This window comes from Lissotriton helveticus, chromosome 4_2 (genome assembly GCF_964261635.1).
Source record: "Lissotriton helveticus chromosome 4_2, aLisHel1.1, whole genome shotgun sequence".
NCBI lineage: Eukaryota > Metazoa > Chordata > Amphibia > Caudata > Salamandridae > Lissotriton > Lissotriton helveticus.
Window position 1 is genome coordinate 130,589,052 of NC_136064.1, and position 20,310 is coordinate 130,609,361.

At 41.6% G+C, this 20,310-nt stretch overlaps 1 protein-coding gene across 2 annotated transcripts in view; it reads left to right on the forward strand.

The window, feature by feature from the left end:
- Nucleotides 1-20,310, forward strand: part of LOC144752110 (nicotinamide N-methyltransferase-like) — a 285,975-nt gene that overhangs the window by 210,422 nt on the left and 55,243 nt on the right. For both annotated transcript variants that reach the window (XM_078640054.1, XM_078640053.1), the window contains exon 2: nt 6,622-6,829. In XM_078640054.1, the coding sequence (XP_078496180.1) occupies nt 6,622-6,829 (208 nt within the window). The remainder of the gene's footprint in view (nt 1-6,621; nt 6,830-20,310) is intronic.

The window sequence follows — 20,310 nt, forward strand, 5'->3', positions numbered from 1 at the left end:
TGCGTCGTGGTGCTGCCACTGGGTAAAAAACCTCGGCTAGTGTTCCCACTAGGTTTGCATGGATTTGTCCTAGTTTTTCGTTAAAGTCTGAGGGTCTAGGCTGATTAATTAGTTCATTTGTTTCTATAAGCTTCGGGAGTGCTATTTCAAAAATCTTTCTTATATTTTCTTCTGCACTAATTATTTTCCCCCATTTTACCCTTCTCCTATTAGAACTAAGAACCAGGTTTCCTGGGTCATCACTAGGGTTGGTAGATAGTGACTCAGCAACAGGAACAGGGTGTTTTAGATCTAATAAAAGTGCGTTATGGTCGCTATCTGTTCTAGGAGCTACTCTAAAGTCCTGGACCTTAGACCATAGGCCAATGTCGACAAAGATGTAATCCAGCCTCGATTCATGATCCTTCCTATTGAAGGTACACAATGAGGGGCTGTCTGACGGAGTGCGACCATTACAAGCCCTTAGTGCATAGTTTAAAGTAAGGGACATGATTTGCACCGCAAGTGGAGACCAAGATTTGGGGTGAGGAGATGAACAAGGTGGGACGCCCCAAAAGTCGTCTTCAGTAGTAAGGGCACCCTCCTTTAGGCCTTCCAGAGGTTCAAAATGGCAATTAAAATCTCCGCCCATCACTATCTTAAGATCACTTGGCAATTGGCCCAAAAAAGACGAAAGATCTTCAAGAGTAGGCGATTCCTTGGCCACACTGACGGGGCGAGAATATACATTAATAATTGCCAGTTTTACAGCATTGGGCCATTTGAGAAGTACACACTGGATGTCTTGCGAGAACGTAGGTACGTTTTCCGCAATACACCCAATATGGCTAGCTACCCAAACCCGCCAAACCCCCCGAAGGTCTCCCCTTGCCACTCCACCTAGCCTGGATTTCAAAAACTTCGTAACCTGCTCTGCTCAGTGGTTCCCTGGCCCACGTCTCCTGGAAGACACAGATATCACTGGTACCTACTAGGAGATCCCAGTCTGTTGTGTGTATTTTGTTTTCAATACCCGCCACATTCCAGGAAAGGACCTTCAGAGTTCCGATGGTAGTTTTTTGGGACAACCCCTCAGTTATTTCAGGTACAGTGTCCGTAGGTGGAAATACGGAGCACTGTTCTTGTGTTTCCATGGTGGATTGAACAGTGGATGTTATTTTAGGGGCACACAGGGCTTGGGGTGTTAAAATACTGCCCGATTGGATCAGGGGTAAAGTTGCTACATGGTCCCTAGGGCTAGGAGATTTCAGGCTACCACCTTGAGGTGAATCCAAATCTCTAGTAGTGATCTTAATCTCTCCGCTTCCCGTTCCCTGTCCTGTAGATTCACTTACGATGTTTTGTAGGGGCAAACCCCTTCGAAGTCAATCCACTTCATCAAGGCAAGTGAATCTATTGGGATGTGCATAATTTAAGTTGGCAGGGTAAGCGTTGTGTCTGGGCCTATATCTTGACCCATCCACAGCAAAACTCACCCGTGTCCAGCCATCGTCCCTCCTCATAGATAGATTGCGTGCATTAGGATAGAAGTATGAGAGCGGGACCAATTCAATAGATGTGTTACCTGTGTTACCAAGCCAGTTACAAATATAAGTAACGACCTGGGGACTCTTAAAACTAACGATTATACAATCTCCCACACTTTTCTTAGCGGTATACCCGACCCATGGGACCCTTCTCACCATAAGAACATCTCCTTTTAGGTTGGATGGTAGAGGCCTTTGGATGTTTAACCAGCTAATTACCTTGTTACGTAAGGAATCGTAGGAGTCCATTACACCACTGGCCAACTCTGGTACCCCCATCAATATCACAGTATAGCCTGCTGCTTCAGGGGGCAAGTTAACTGCCTTCCGTCTAGTTTTGGGGCTATCCAGCTGGTTAGAGCTATAGGCTAGCGCGTTTGATGGTCTCTACTGGCTGAGTAGGCTGGCCGGAGCAGATTGCTTCGACCTCCTAGGAGGTGGTATCGGGGGCACTAGCCTGGGAGGAGGTACAGGTGCAGTTTGAGGCACAGGGACTGTGTTGGGGCTATTATTTTCCCCGGTCGGGGTTATAGATACTGTTGGAGCATGGACCGTAGTGACTGGAGGGGAATGAGAAACTCCGGCACCACACCCATGTATTCCAACTGTGCTAGCTCCTGTCCCGGACTGAGCACCATTCCCAACACTTAATCTTTCTAGCGCTATCAATCTCGATTCTATTGAATCCAGTTTGCGGGAAAGAGGATTCAATAGGCTTTTGAAGACAGCAGTAAGTGAGGCAATAAGGTGTTCTGTGGTATTAGGGGTGGTCCCGCCAAAAATAAATGGCTCAGTAAGCACAGGTGTAGATGCGATAGATGGGACACTTAACATTACCCTGTCCTTTCCCATATTAAGAGTCTTGGGTGCGCCCACATTTTCCTCCAGAGTGGGCATTACGGGATCAATTTTAGCCCTTTTGGCACCTTTGGGCTTTCTAGATCTTTTCCTTTTCATTACAAGATCCTCTCTACAACCCGTATACTCCAACAAATTGTGAGCCTCCCCCTGATCCCCGGACAGTACAAGCTCTGCGGCAGGTGAGAGCTCTACATCACTAGTAATACGTGATGTATCTCTTTCCCTTAGCGAGGTTGACGGTGTCCTTAGCTGTTGTAGAACTGACTCTATTGTTTGATCAATACTGTCCATTAGGGAGAGGTGGGTGGCATCAAGCAATAGCGGTGTACTAGTATTTGTTGATAAACCTGGCGAGGATAAACAGGAATTTTCTACACCCTCCTCAGTAAGTTTTTCAAGCACAGAAGAACCCTTATTAGTCACAGAATTTGCTTTAAGGAGAAATTTGTCCAAAGTACCTGTGACCACGGAAGCAGCCTTGCTTCTTGATTCCCTACTGGCCATTATGTAGCATCCAGCTTCAGGGCAGGCAACAAGTCAGTATGTGGAATGGGGTAAATGGGGCGTTAGGGGGGTTGCCCGGCCCGGTCTCAACCGTTCTCTGACGGCCTCAAACGGCCCGCCCTTTGCCCGGGCTTAGCCCGGCGCCTGCCCGCGCGCGTCCCGCGATGCGCGTGCCACGTACTGATCTTATAGCTACTAGCGGGGCGGGACACCCGGGATGGAGGCGGGGTCTAGAGGGAAGAGTCTCCAGGTGCGGCAGATGGACAAGCCGCTAGAGTTCCTGGGACTCGCAGTCCTGCTGTTCCTGCCACAGCCGCTCACTCGATCTCCTGCAGCTCCCACGGGGACACGTACAACCACGGGCAAAGAGCTCTCCAAGTCCGCCCCAAAGCAACTACAAGCAGCACCCGCGGAGCGGGGGCCACGAGTCGCGGTTTTGAAGACCCGGGAGGGAGGCGGGGTCTAGAGGGAAGAGTCTCCAGGTGCGGCAGATGGACAAGCCGCTAGAGTTCCTGGGACTCGCAGTCCCGCTGTTCCTGCCGCCGCCGCTCACTCGATCTACTGCAGCTCCCACGGGGACACGTACAACCACGGGCAAACAGCTCTCCAAGTACGCCCCAAAGCAACTACAAGTGGCTACCGCGGAGCGGGGGCCGCGAGTCGCGGTTTTGAAGACCCGGGAGGGAGGCGGGGTCTAGAGGGAAGAGTCTCCAGGTGCGGCAGATGGACAAGCCTTTAGAGTTCCTGGGACTCGCAGTCCCGCTGTTCCTGCCGCCACCGCTCACTCGATCTCCTGCAGCTCCCACGGGGACACGTACAACCACGGGCAAACAGCTCTCCAAGTCCGCCCCAAAGCAACTACATCTGCAATCTGAATCCGGCAGCTTCGGGCTGACCTCTCCCTTGCAGCAATGACAGAAAAAGCGGTGCTGAGACACCGACACCCCAGCCACTGCAGCCGCCTCCGCCATGACCAAAAGAATATTTTTTGTTTGGGTTGCCTCTTGAGAGTTCCATGCCATAGATTAGGCAAGTTACCTCGGCCGCATTGACTTTTTTCTTGCCCTCTGGGATTGAAAAAAACTCCCATACAATGTGTGGCCTTGGCTTGTATGGGGTATTGTCTTCAGACAACCATCTTCTCCCCTCCTCCTCTTCCTCTTCCTCCTCCTCCTCTTCTTGACCACCAATGTACTTTTGTGGTGGTCCTCTTGGTGGTGGTGGTGGTGGTGGTGGTGCAGATGCTCCAGCTGTTGCTGCTATAGTAGCCATTTGAAAGTACAAAATAATTCTCTTTATTGTTGAAACAGGTCTTCCTCAGTCAAAGGACAAAGTCAGAATAAGGAAAAAAGGTGGGGTCTTTCACCATTTGGACAAAAAAAACTGTCCTAAACCAATGAGAAGTGTTATTTTCAGGTCACATGACAGGGCTTTCATCATTTGAAAACCAAAACTGTTTTGCTCCAATGAAAAGTGTTATTTTCAGATCACATGACCCGACGCGCTGACGCTACGCGCCCCGGGGTGCGCCCGTACTCGCGCTCCGGGGCGCGCCTGGGGGTGCGTAGCGTAAGCGCGTCAGGACGTTGCGCGATCGTATATGCTCGCGTGCTTCCGGGTGCGCTTTCGCAGTGCGTCATATGATGGATCACGCGGTTATGCGAAACGTCACGATGTTGTTTTCGTTCGCGAGAATAGCGCTAACGGGACGCTCCCCGGTACGCACCCCGTTGCGCGCCGTAACATTGCGCTTACCCGTGCGTTCACCGGTACGTGCCCCGGGAGCGCCCCAGGGCAAAAAAAAAAAAAATTACATAATTATACAATATAAAATTCGTTATAAAAATGTTTACTTTTTATACCTATAGAGATTTGCTATTATAAAACCATTGAAATTCACTGAAAAAAACATAGGTTTCACACCAGTTATAGTTAGGAATTAGCATTTAAAAAACCTATTAAATTCACTGAAAAAAGCCATAGGTTTCACACCAGTTATAGTTAGCTGGAAATTTTACTCGCATAAAACCATTGAAATTCCCACGTTATAGTTAGTTGGACTCACTATAACTTGCGCGTGCAATGCACTGCTGATGACATCACATATTACATCACTCATGACATGGTCAGTGACATCACTCATGACATCACTGATGACACCATCCTTGTGACAGAGTTACAGACCTCCTTTCACTGTAATGTAACCCTTGAAACACATATTCAAAAATAGAAACTAAAATTTTCAAAAAAATTGAGATACCCATACCAGTTACAACAACCAATTCAATAATTCCACCATCTATATACATATCCACTCATTCACCAACAGTTCTATATAGTCACTCATACATATACTCACTCATCATATGTAGTGATACACCTATACATCCTGTTACACACCGACAGTCATCTAAAAAATACTGTGACACATACTCACACATGCAAATAAACTATTAAACATCCATTTATTTGCATATACAGCTATACACACACTAGCAATTTACTTGTAAAGAAACTTACACATACTTACTCTCTTAAACAATCACTTATAGAAACACATACTAATTTAAACAGGAACTCTTATAATCTCTTACTCTCACATATACTCACTTATATACATCAATATTCACATATACTAGATTAAAACATATGTAGTTACTGATAAAGACACTAGTGAGGCAGTCATTCACTCACTAACACACACATATACACACTCATCCACCCATACAGTCCTGCACATATGCTGTCTTTAAAACACATACAAAGAGAGAGTCAGTCATGCATGCATCTATGTGCTAGGTAATACCCCCACCAAACCATACAGACACTCATACTGATACTAAGAAAAACATCTAATAACCCATATACACACACATGTAGCTACTCACCAACCCATGCAGCCACTTATACACAAAGTGAAACACTAATACATATATTTAAATATTTAAAGATTACTCACTAATATATGTATTCACTAAGATACACTTAATAAGCCAGTTAACCAATCAATTAAAAAAAAAATCCAAGTAAACACTTATTTAAACATGTATTCTTGCATCAACTTTTACATATACATATATAACATATATTTATTTTTCAGAAAGACACACATTCACTGGATGGTGTCATCAGTGATGTCATGAGTGATGTCACTGACCATGTCATGAGTGATGTAATATGTGATGTCATCAGCAGTGCATTGCACGCGCATGTTATAGTGAGTCCAACTAACTATAACGTGGGAATTTCAATGGTTTTATGCGAGTAAAATTTCCAGCTAACTATAACTGGTGTGAAACCTATGGCTTTTTTCAGTGAATTTATTAGGTTTTTTAAATGCTAATTCCTAACTATAACTTGTGTGAAACCTATGGTTTTTTCAGTGAATATATATATATATATATATATATATATATATATATGTAACCATTGATGGCGCTTTATGCTTTTAAGTACTACATTTCAGAACTCAATTTTTACTTAGTGTATTCTGTAGTTTTGGTCTTGTTTTCTTCATTAAAACAAGCTCTATTTTCTAACCCGGTGTGCTATCTTTGTTGTGTGTTTTCCCTGTTTCACTGTTAGAATAATACTTTACACATTGCCCCTGAAGTTAAGCCGGACTGCTCTGTGCCAAACTACCAAGGGGTTACCAGAGGTTAATTTAATTTAATGTATTTACTTCAAAATATGTAATCAATAATACATTTCTGTACCTTTTTCTTACCAGGTGGTGTGAAAGGGGAGCTGCTGATCAATCTTTCTTGTTATCCTTTCTTCCAATGGGTTATTCCAGCCTGTGACTATTTTTCAGACATCGTTCTTAGTGGCTCCACTGATCAGTGTGTTGCGGTGATTGAAAAGTGGAGGAGAAATGAACATGGAGCTGTGGACTGGAGTCATGTAGCAAAGGCGGTTTGTGAGTTTCAGGGCAATAGGTATGTATTCTGCACCTGATGATGTATTGCAAATGCCTACCTTTGTTTACCTTGCCAGCATTTGTTGTGCCGAGAGCAGCAGGTTTACTTTCATGAAATCTATGTCAAAGTTTCCAGAGGTGAGCAGCAGCTTCATGCTACTTTTTCATTGTTGGTACTAGAGATGTGTGGGGTGTTCTTCAAACTTTTTTCCATCTTTGAACCCGCATGTGAGCAAACATGAAACACTGCCTCTCACCATTTCTTGAAATGCATCGCATCAAATGATGGACAAAATAATTGGTTTGCCATGTACTAAACACACTTTGTGATTTGGTAAAGACTTTTTGTATGGCAAAAAGGGTTATTAACTCGTTCTGAATCAAAAATAGAAGCCATGAAGGGTGCATTGCCTCTCTTTTTACGATTAGCATTGAGATGTATCATTGGTTTGTAACTGCAATTGTGGTAATGAAATGTTTAAAAGTTAATCAATCCTGGAAAGAGGTGATAAAACATTGAGAAGAGGTATGCTGTTCCATTGGACAGTTTTCCCTTTAGGAATTTTGTTGGGGTGTCTGCTCCTGTAAGTGATTTTCCAAAATGGGATTTTGTTTGTTGCAATAACACAGATTCCTGTAAGGAACATGGACTGCTTTGAAAAAGAAAATCCATTTTGGAATTCAAATATGTGAACTGCGGTATGCTGTTCCCTGTAACCCTTTATCCTCATATTTAGAGCCAGTAACTGGGAGTCACAAAAAGTGCCCTACCTATTTAATATACATTAGGCCAGCTTTTTTGACACCGGATTTAACATGAAATTTTGCAATGCAGCTTTATATTACATATGGTGTATTACAGATATTTTAAAAGAACTTGGCGCGCAAATCCCGACCTCTATGTGTGACTGATCTGTTTGTGCACCCCGCCCGTAGCTTATTAGGACATACACAACATGATATGTCAACATTTTAGCATTTAAAATAGTAAGAGAACATTAAAAAATGGATCAACTTAGAACATGTTTCGCCTATTTTATCATTGTACGAAGGCAGCCATATCAAATTAAAGGTGGATTTATAAGATACCAAATCTAAGTAAAAAATCAGGGGCATATTCACAAAATGCTTCTGTAGTATCATTGTTTGTGGAGACATCTCCTCCCTGCTATGGAGTTTCCACACACATAAGTATACATTTGAGTTGCAAGTATGGGAATGACAAGGAGGAGCTGCCATGATTGGTGAATACTAGCTGCTAAAGGGAAGGGAAAAGGGAGGTGTATGAAAGAGTTAAAGGAGGGTTAGATAGGGGTTTAGATAGGGATGTTCACCCATCTACAAAAGTATCACCATTACTTTACACAAACTACACTTCGAAAGTTACTGTAACCAAAACAATACGTACTCTACATCAGAGGTTAACCACTGATAATGTAACACCATCCCATAGATAATAATATAGATAGTGACTTAAAATAAAACCCCATAGAAAATAACATTAAATACAATTAAATAAATAGTTATAAAGAAAGGGCTGTCAGGCTTGTGTATGGGATATATAATCGGTTCTTGGGAACAATCTTATGATTTAGAGCCTGATTTAGACTTTGACAGATGGATATTCTTTCACAAGTATGACAGAGTATCCCGATCACCATATCACGAGTGCAGTATATCATGTGTTACTTGTAATACGGCAGGCAGAGTATTCAATTTAACAGACTCTAAATCAGGCCATTGGTATCCAATATTACTCTATATAATGTCTTATTAAACATTGCACTTGCTGAAAGAGAGATACAGTAAAGACTAGAAAACCAGACATATGGATTTACAATAAGCATTTGCAATGCAATTGGTATCACATTTACACAAGTTTAAGTTATTTGCATTGTAAATGACAATGCCTTTTATTTATGTTTTAAAAAGAAAAAAATAAAGCTCTGTTGTTTACAATGCCAATAGCCCAAACTTGTGTAATTGCAAGACCTGAATTGCAAATGATTGTTGTAATTGTATTCACCTTGTGCAATTAGTTCACTCAAAACTACAGCTGAGTGTGCTAAATTCTTAGTGTGAAGCGGGTAATATTTTTAGTGCTGAATCAGTTTGCCTCTACTGGTTGTATTGTTTTTTTTTTTTAATCGTGATGGATGAAATGTGTTTTTAAACATTTAAATATTCCATTGAAATTAATTATGTTTATTAAACTCATGTTTCATAATTTTGTATGTTTTTACTGTACTTTTCTGACCTACGAACCCAAATAAAGTGAATAAAGTAAAATAAAAGAATACATAGATATAGAGAGACAGAGAGGGACAGAGAGAGGGTGTAGAGAGAGGGGGGTCGATTCACAGAACTAACTTAAGAATAAATCCTAAATGTACTACTTTTGGTATTCACAGAAGGCATTTAGTAGTCGTAAAGTTAGGATTTTGTCTTAAGTTTGACTTAAGACAGACTTAAGACAGACTTAAGACAAACTTAAGACAGACTTAAGACAGACTTAAGACAAACTGGGCCATGGGGCGCCGGGTACAGGGGTGTCTTTTGACGTCGGGAAATCTTACCCTCTACTGGTTGTGAGGTTCAAGGCAGGCAGGTCCTCTGGGGTTTTCAAGGTTGTTGTCCACAGGAGTTGCCGGGATTGAGCAGGTACAAGGATCAACAGGTCTGTAGGGCTGGGGCCAAGTCAGTAGGGGTTGTCCTATTGTTAGCAGCTGCACGGCAGGTCTTCTTCTTCTTGTTTCAAATCGGGAGCTCCAACGTAGTGTAGAAAGATATCGGAATTTTATAAATGGGTTGGACTTTAAAATCAATATAAAAAAAACATTCACAATGTACTCAGGTACGGGATCCAAGAAAACAATGGACATCTTCATCGACAGTAAAAAGCTGGAAAGAACATACACATATCCATATTTGGGGATCCTAATTGATAATAAGTCCTCATGGAAACAGGCGATAGAGACAAGGAAATTATTGTTTCTCAGGGCGACGACCGCCCTGATAGCATTTGTGCAAAGGTTGGGCAAAAGGTCAGCTCCTGAAATGCTTAAGATATTCCTAGCCAAATTTATAAGTGTAGCTTGTTATGGAGCAGGGTTTGGGGTCACGGGAAGGTGGATGTGCTTCTGAAAATTGAGAATAGTTTCATGAGATATCTGTTAGCACTACCCCAGAGTTCTTCATCCTATTGTTGCCACTTAAAACTGGGTACGGTATATATTTCAGATACCATTAAACTTCAACCAATTCTTCTATGGCATCGGGTTTGGACGTCCCCAAAAAATGAATTAACTCGAAACCTTCTTCGTGACTGTCTTTTGTTTGAAAATAGACACAAAATTAGTTGGCTTGCTTATGTAAAAATCTTTTTTTATGAGTTGGGTTCGGAGAAATACTATCTGTCCCCCCTAACCATCTTTGAAGTATTAAAAAGCTCTTTAAAGAAGATTTGCATGTCACACCTGGAAGAGCTAAGACTAAATACAGAGATTGGAAAGAGCTCAGTCCAGCATATCTTAACTGTCCAGACTACCTTTCGCATTCAGCCCTATTTAATATTTAAGATGAGCAACTTCAACAAATTATTATTGACCCTTTTCAGGCTCAACATTTTTCATCGACTGGTGTCATTTCCTCACATTAACGACTGGTCTAGGAGTCTTCCAGTATGTCCTTGTGATGATGTTTTCCCCCGGTCTTCGATACACATTGTTCTTTTTTGTAGATTTTATATTGAGCCTATAAAAAATTGGATAATGCCAATCTTAAAAATGTTGGGACTACGCACCTGCCGTCCAGCCTTTTTAGCTTTCCAGTTTGCAGAGGATGAGTCATACACAAAAAATGTTGCTTGTTTTCTCAAATTTTGTGTTAATACAGAGTAAACCTTGGTTAAAAGTAGTTTTTACCTTCTTAAAGAACTTGGTTATTCTCCAAGAACAATGATGAATTGGAAATTTTTATTGTACTATACACTGTTTTAACATTTTTATCTGTTTTACGATGCGTGATAAATATATTGTTATCCATGTATTTTTATGAACTTTATGGTTTTTTTCTTCAAATTTGGAAACCGAATAAAGGAATTTTGAATTTGAATTTGAAATTGTCAGTCTTCAGTGTAGCCAATATGGTGCTGTGGAGTTCGTAATGACAACCTCCCAGCACCATATACCCCTAATGCCATCACTGTTCTTACATTGGCCAGGAATAGCCCTGGGTCATGTAGTGGCACAGGGCTCTGCACCTGTGCCCACACCACTGGCATAGTGCACCCAGCCAGAGGGGTGACTGAGGTATGCTAGGGCAGTGGGTTTGTGGGCATGGCACACAGCGATGTGTGTCATGTTGACTCTCTGTTTAGTTCTGCACTAAGTCACTCAGCCTGACAAGGCAGTGTGTGGGTGTCAAGGTATAGGTCCCCTAAGGGTGGCACAATAAGTGCTGCAGCCTGTTGGGGTCTTCTCTGGTGACAGTGCCCTGGGCATCTAGGGTACCTTTTACCAGGGGCTGACCTGTGGCCAGGGATGCCAATTGGGTTTAGATTTCAACACAGTTTTAGGGAAGGAACACAGGCCCTGGGTACCTGGTTGGCAGGCGCTCAGGGCACACTCAGTCAAAGTACATCAGCCATTCAGCAAAAAGTGGGGGCATATCATGCAAGAAAGATTCTTGATGGCGTTTCAACCCTCTGTACAGTATAGGGTCTCTTTAGGACCTATCATCGTAGGGACACCAGAAAGGTAATTGACCAGCTCCTGTGGAGGGTGTGGTACTGTGCTTAGGATAAGAAAGGGATACTCACATGAGTCCCAACTCAGAATCAGAACTTGACCCTTCTTGATATCACTTTGCCATCTTCCACACTTGTGGATCCTTACATTGTGCGCATTCATGTAATAGCCTGCTCACCACCCACCTCACACTTGTGCTCCTGGCTAGGAGCCATGTGTGTATCCCATTCTTATCCTTAGCACAGTGCCACACCCTCCATATGAGTCCATTATCCTTCGGGTGTCCCTACAATCATAGGTCCTGAAGAGACCCTACACTGCACACAGGGTCGAAATGCAGTCAAAGTTGCATACACAAACCATTGTTCACCAGCACTGATCACTGTATCTAGCGCTGTATACTGTACATATACATGTAAATGGTAGTTTATATGAATCATTGGAAACGTTGTGTATATTTCACATATATGTCACTAATTTTCTAGGTTCCGTTTTTCACTGGGACACCTTTCACTCAGAACTATATGTTCAAATGTATTACTTTGTAACAGTATTTTACATTTCAACAAATATTTACATATTTTTGATAAAAAAATAAATCAGAGGTGTATTTGATTCCTTTTCTCTCCAATTTCACTATAACCCAATATATTACTATTATGCTCATATTCATTGAGATTACTTCATTAAGTGTCCACAGGAGCCTTTTTCTTTTGATAATACGTTTATTACCCTGGTTCCGCGTGAGTAGGGTTCCCTTGTTCCTGTCCTACTCATTTTATTAGGCAACAAGAACACCACATAATTTTCTTATGAATCAAGAAACAGATGTGCCCAGAAAGATTTGTATGTTTTATTTAATATTTACGAATTTGTCGCAAAGAAATTGTAATAAGTAAATTCCACCACTGCGGATATTCGCTAAATCGGTGTGGTTTTTTCAAAGTCTAATAAACATATTAATATATATTGTAATTAATGCTTGTGATCAGTAGTTTACTCATATGACATATAAAGTGAGAGTTTCATAAGTAATTGTATGGTCAACACTGTTTTATTATATTTCCAGTAATCACAAATACATTGGTGTTTAACGGTATGTTGGTATTCACGAATATCACATGACTACAGACTAAAGATATTTAAATGGACAAAACACATTTCATTCTTCTAGAAAGGAAGTCCCCACACAGTTTGCTTTTCTTCACGCTTCCAGTGTTATTATTGGAGGTTCTTTTTTCAGCACCTGCTCATTTCTTCCTAAAATTCATTTTGCAGATTTTTGGGAAATTCTTCCAACTAATATGGCATCTGGTGGCACAGAAGATTAGCAGCCACTCCCTGATGAAGACAGTTCTTAAGGGGAGAAACACCCGGTGAAGTGTCAATCAATCTTGTGGGAAGATTTTCCCATCCCCTCTGGGAGAATGACATGTGAATTGTTCTTTGTGTGACTAGACCCTCTCCAGGGGTATTTCAACTAAATATTCATGCGGCCCTACAAGTATGTGGACTCCCCTGAAGATATACCACTTTAACCACTAGGCAAAATCCCAGAGGGACTGCAGTGTAGCAGATGCATCAATATCAGCTGTGACACTGACGGAAGTGGCCCAAAAGGTTCACCCGGGTCACTCATGACCACCTCTCAGTCTTCCTTACCAAATAAAGAGTTGTTGAGAAAGTGGAGAACATATGTATACCAATAACTGTTTATTCATATATGTTCAGAGCGGGGTCACAGCTGTCCAGTCTTGAAAGAGTGCTACAGAGGGAACTGAACAATCACAAACATGGATACATTATACATTAAATGGTTAGTCAAAGACATGCCCACAGTGGAATTTTCCAGGCTAGTGTAGCTAAACAGTGAAAGACAGATAAATACATGTTTTTGCTCCTGTATCTTGCACAACCCGGCCCAGTCTAAGGCTGTTTCACCCTGTGCTATGAGTAAAGTACTGGACAGGTGGGCGAGGGCCTCTCTCTTGCGGGAAAGCTATGTGCTGGTACTAACTGTTCATTATTGGAGAAACAAAACGTATTAAAGGGCATTTCTCGGAATACAAGAAGGATTAGTTTCGATCATCACACAAAATGGAAGTTAAAGGCAAATGGCATAGCGAATGCTAACTTATACATGACATTACACGTGCAGCAATGGACCTAATCTAACCACACCCATTGCACCAGGGGACCCTAGACACTACTGAGGTCTAGCAACATCCCCCTAAGAAGTCCCAGGAGCTCTAAAGAATCAGGACATTTTGTTTGGACTGCAAACACGTCTGCAATGTAGGGGAACAATTGATTGCTGCAGTTATGGAGGCAACACAACTTCATAAGTGTTCATTTTTTTTGCTGAGAAACACTTACATCCTCAGTTTTGAGTTTTTAAATTAAACTTTTCCCAGTTTTTTTAAAGCAAATTCAAAATGCTAAAATTTCAGAAAAATCACAAAAAAAAGGTTATCATTAGAACCATCTTTCTTGGTTTAAACAAAAGATAAACTGTATTAATGTGTATGTATAAGAAAGTATAAGAAAGAACGTTAGTAAATGAGTTTCTTTGTTAATGAGTGAGTGAGTGAACGTGTGAGTAAGTAGATGTGTAAGTGTTTGAGTGAGTGAGTGTGTTGGTGAGTGAGTTGGTGTGACAGTGACTGCATGAGGTCATGAATCAGTGTGTGAATGTTTGTATGGGTAAGTGAGCGGGTACATGAGTGGTTATATTGGTAAATGAGTGAGTGTAAGTGGCTGTATGGGTATGTTAATAGCTGTGTGAGTGGCTGCATGGGTGAATGAGTAGATGTATGAGTGGCTGTATGGGTGAATGAGTAGATGTAGGAGTGACTGTATGAGTGATTGAGTGGGTGTGTAAGTAGATGTATTTGTGTGAATGGATGTGTGAGTCGCTTTATCGGTTTGTGAATGAGTATTTGAGTGTGTGTTATAGGTAAGTGAGTGAGTTTAAAAGTGGCCGCAAATCGTTTATGAAATGCTGCATGGGTAGGTGTATGGGTCAGTGAGTGGGTGTGTGAGTGTCTGCATAGGTGAGTGATTGGGGTGCCAGTGGTTACATGGAGACTGACTGGGTGTGTTAATGATTGTATGGGTGACTAAGTGGGTGTATGAGTGGCTATATGGGTGAATGAGTGAGTATGAGTGTCTGTATGGGTGGTTCAGTGCATATGAGTACCTGTATAAATGGGTGAGCGTCTATTTCACTGACTGTATGAGAGACTGAGTGTGTATTTTAGTAGCTGTATGGGTGATTGTCTGGCTGTGTTAGTAGCTCTACAGGAGAATGAGTAGGCATATGCGTGACTGGGTGAGTGAGTGGATGTGTTTGTAACTGTATGGGTGAGTGATTTGGTGTTTCAGTGGTTAAATGGCACATTATCTGGGTTTCTTGGTAATTGTATGGGTGAGAGTGGCTGTGTGAGTCCAGTATGGGTGAACAGTTATCTCTGTGAGTGGTACTATTTGTGAGTGAGGGGGTTGATTGTAAGAAAGTGGGTGTACGACTGGGTATCTTAGTGGCTGTATGGTTGGGTGAGTAAGTGTGCGAGTGAATCAGTGACTGTATGAGAGATTGAGTGTATATGTCAATAGCTCTATGGGTGATGACTGGCTGTTTTAGTAGCTGTGCAGATGAATGACTGGCTGTGTCATTAAATGTATGGGTATGTGACTGAGTAAGTAAGAGGTTGTATGGGTGAGTTAGTGGATGAGTGAGTAGGTGAATGGGTGAGTTAATGGGTGGGTGAGTGATAGTATTGGTAAGTGAAGGGGTACATGAGTGGCTGTATATGTGAATGAGGGACTCTGGGAGTGCCATATGGATGAATGACTATCTCTGTGAGTGGTAGCATTCATAAATGAGCAGGTGTGCTACTTCCTGCATGGGTAAGTTGTAGTGTAGTTCCTATCATCCCAATAGGCTCTGCTCATTGGAATAATACCTTCAATAGTATAGGCCTAGACCAGACGTTAACTAGGTCTACTACTGTCGATATTAGACTTAAAGTTTTGGGTTTGCCAGCTTAGCTCAGAGTTCACTAGAAACTTTCTCGAATGTTCAGGAAGGAATTAACTTCCCTGATTAGACAAGAAGGGATTTAGTTTCTGACAACCATAGAACATGACAACTTTGCTCTCCCCTAATCAAGAGTATCTCTCGAGAGTCGTGTGAACAAAAGGCAATTTATTTTACTCAGTCAGTACGTGCATTCTTAGTCTCATCAGATTGTAGAGAAAAGGAAGAGACGGGCGTGTTCAATAAAAGGTGTTATTTATTGATCAGTCTCTTTTCTCATACAAGAGAAATGGATCGATATTATTGCAATACTTATGGTTAAGTAAAGTGCATACATTAAAAGCAGAAGTATAAAATAATACTGTAAAAACATTGATATGGTTTCTAAGCCATATGAAGGTTTAAAATGATTAAAATAGATATATACACATATACATTTGACTAAACGTACTCAACTGGTGTTTCTAAATACGCCTACCCCGTGTACCTGACCTAAGCCTAATGCGTGGGCGGGAATAGAAAGTTACAGTTTAAGTTAAGTTTGTTTTGCCAAGTGACTGACTAAAGAATTCTCTGTGAGGGGTTATTCAGTTCTGTACCTGGAAGTTAGGATGAATGAGGGATGGTATCTCTCTCTCTGGTCTCGATATTCCAGGCTGCATGCGAGGGCAACCCGGAAGCGCCGGTGCTGGATCTCTCAGCAGGAGAAAGGCAGCGTGTCGTTCTCAGCGCGTCAGGAAGGCGGGGCTGCGCCAGCGGGGTCTGCTCTGCTCTGGGCTTCGGCAAGTATGGCTGCTCCGTCTCGTCACCACCGCGTGTCTTTGCATAGGGCAATATCGGTAATATTTATACCTTTAAGGTGCCGAGATTGACGTAAGGATGGACATAGATACGTCAATAAGGATGTCATACGACCTGGTCGTTAGCACATTCTTTTGCTGAAGTTCTCGGTGAAATCAAAACAATGGCCGCAGGGTTTTTCCCAGGTTGTCATAGGTTTGATTTGTTTTGAGAACTCCGTATGCCTTATCAGGGGCTGGAGGAATATCGCTTGTCTAATTAGATCGCAAGCGTTATGACCTAATCAGATAACACGTTCCTGTGCCGTAGTGTGGCTTCGTCAGATAACGGTATCTGCATCATGGGGGTTTGCTGCCTCATGGGCTGCTAGTTAACTTGTTGGTTTGTTAACCAGAATAGGGTCAGGAATAGGGGGATCGATTCAGAACCTATAGGAATACATCACACCCACTCCACGCTAACTATGGACATATTTACTAATCTAGGCATAGTAAACATAGTACAACATACTATACAGTATCGTGTATACCTTACCACCCCAAAATACATAAATGCATTTTGAAATTTTTCAAATATACGGAAAAAAAAATGCAGTCATAAGCAATATATGCACTCAAGCTGTAGAATAATGCTAAATTAATCACGCATTTTCATACATTATTGCTATTTAGTATATGAGAATTTACACATGAAATGGCTCTTAATACAGAAAAAAGGTTCGAGACCATTCCATCACAGAATAAAATATTTATGAACATACCAGCGGGCAGCTAATGTCTATAAAGTTACTAAAAATAGAAATTTTAGTTCTTTAAGAATAGTTTCTTACTTTAAGCAGAAGATAAGTGTCCCGAAAAATAAGCAAAAATATTTTGGGGCTGCTGAAAAAAATTGCTGTCCGTGAACTGGAGGGAAAATTGTTCATGTGACTTTATTATTAAAGTTGAAAGCCAAATTCAGGGTGTTGGGAACGCCGTGTGCGAGCTTGCTCAAAAGTCTCTATTTCTGCTCTGGTGAGAACATCATATCATTTAGGCTTTCGAAAAAGCTGTCAACAGCTTCCTGGGAAAGTTCCACTAACTCGGAAAAAGGTGTAACCATGCATTCGTGCGCATGATTGTCTCCATTGACGTTCTGATTTGGATTGCTGACAGAAGGTCGTACCTGATCGATGCTGCTTTCATCTTGAACTTCACTACCCCTTAATCGTAGTGGTGAAGCTTCCACGAATGCCGTCATCAGGATTGGTAGCCGTTGAGGGCAGCACAAAGCATGAGCCTTTGTTGGACTCAACAATGTTTCTGCATCCATTGGCGCATCCGATTGTAGCGTCAGACAGGTGTCTAACACGCATTCTTCTCCGCATAGCAGGCACCTTAATACAGGTAAAACACATCGTTGCCACATTGGTCGAAATGATAGAAACCAAGTCATGTTCAGGTCTCTAAGCCGGGATAGTCCCAGGATTTTTGTTATCCGGTCCCGGTATCCAATGGCTAGGATTGTTTCTTCCCTTGTCGCAGGTGTTTTGTCTGTGACATGGTTTGCCATAACGAAAAATAAGGACTAGGAATAGGATTCCTGCAATCAGTCCTAAAATGAGGGGAAGTCCGCCAAAAATCGAATGGACGAAATCTGGAAAAATACCCAGTATGGCTTTGAATGGTGTTAATGCCATCGAAAATACTGTCTTAAATACCTTTGAGACCCCATTGGTATCAGAAATATTTAAGATTTCGTTCAGGATTTCTGCGAAATGTATGGGGGAATTAGTTGATAACAAAGAATGTATCTCTGCAGTCGTCCTTGCGACTTGGAGATCATACGTTTCTTTTGATGACGTGAGCCTTGTCGGCATCTGAAGAAGCACTGTTTTCATTCTGCTTAAAGTATCTATTCGAATAGAAGTAATTTTCAAGTTGGGCCATGCCCTTGCCTCCCTGTCTGGAAAGGAGCTGGGGAACAATGAGTGTCCACAGCACTTGACCTTCGCAGTCGTAGTTACGAGATAAGGAGTCCCGGGCATAAGACTACAACATCTGCGATCTACAATTAGAATGTAACTCCCATTATAGAGTCTTTGAAAGAATGGTTCTATCTCTGTTGCAGGTGCGCCTAGCTGGTGACATGAAAGGTTATTTGAGTTCCCTTCACAGGCTCCATGCAAACTAATTCCGTTACACAGAAGTGTGCCGCTTAGTGACATCGCACAATTATTGCCACTAAGAAACACTTTCTGTCCTTTATTACTGACACATGCATGTGAATAGGGCAGGTTCCATGTTGTTTTAATGTACCCCTTTCCCAATTTCTCGTACATGCCAGCCTGTATATATTTTTGGCAGTATTGAAACCTGAAGGTTGATATTGGAATATTAATTATCCCATGTATTATCCATTCACTGACAGGTCGTTCTGACATTGTCACTGGTAATCTCTCAAGTTTCTCAATGCTCAGGATTGTATAATCAGCACCCTTTTGTGCCATACTGATTTGTTTATCAGTAAGGTTAAAGATTTGGAATAGTGACGTTGTGTTGATTAAACGCCAAGGCACATAGCCTGAACGCAGATTTTGTAACATCCAGCCAAGCTGTACAATAGAACGCAATTGAGACTGACCGTGTTGTAACAACAGTAAGTCCTGCGATAATATGTCGATTGCTGAAGACACAATGCTGTCCAGAGAAAAAATTCTGGAGGACAGAGTCATTAACCCATTGTCCACTACAGAAAGTGATTTTTCCAAATTAATACGGTCAATTTCCCGTATTCTTTCTGCTGTCTCAATTTGAGTTACCTTCCAGGCCTCGTTGTATGCTGCATATACAGAGGCTGCTATGAAACTGTTTGCGTGGTCCCATAATGAAATCACGCAAGTCAGCACCATCAGTAAGTAAAGATAGGTGTTGCTTAATTTCTGCCAGTGTGGAAGTTTGTAGCCATTGAAGGCATAATTTGCCCACACTGTAGGTGGTTATTATCCCTGGGTGTTGTCTTTGAGGATATCTAGGGTCTGGCCTGGTCATTTTGAACCCCTGTGATTTGTTCAGGAATCTGTCTTGACAGTTATTAGTATCTGTGGGCCAGATCAACCACTGTTTCCAATCTGGATGTGTTCTGTTTTGGTTTAATACATAGTTTACGTCTATCTCTTCATCTGTAGAGCTATTGCTGTTCATTGTTGGTTTTGGAATAGACGGTTTATTAAGTCTTTGATTTTGGCTAAGCCAAGACAGGTAGTTTGTTGAACAGTGTCATTTAAAAATATAATTTGTTCTGGGATCATGCAGGCTCTAAACAAAGATTCTATACCCTGTACTTGCCATTCTTTTGTGCCCCAAACACTTTTCAATTCAACATGTTTGTCCCAATAATCAAAACCAAAAGTATTCATTTTTTCAAAGAATAAGTCTGAATATATCAATTTCGTGTTTGTTATCATGGTCTTTGTCCCTGTCTTATTTGACAATTTGAAATAAAATGTTTCAGCATTACTTGTGTTAAAACCTGAAAAGTATGAATATTTGTCATAAACGGTTCTTGAGCTTCCTTTAGGAGGGGTTGCACAATGTTCCCATTGATTATAATTTAAAACATTTCTAGGTTGTGCAGATTTATGTAAAAAATGGTTACCATAGTGGTTGTAGCAATACATACTATCATAATTTGTAGAACCCTGCAAATAATCGTGTTTGGTAAATTTAGCAGACATTACTAAGTCAGACATCATATTATTTATACTTTCGAAGTCCCAATCATCAGCAAATGAGCTTGGTTTTACAAAGTCTTAATTTGGTGTGGATATTTCAGGATTTCAACCGGACCATAGATTTCGTAGTCAGTCTTGTCCCATGCTACCCCACCCGGTATAGGATTGGCTGTGAAGTTGACTGAAGAAAGTTCTCTTTT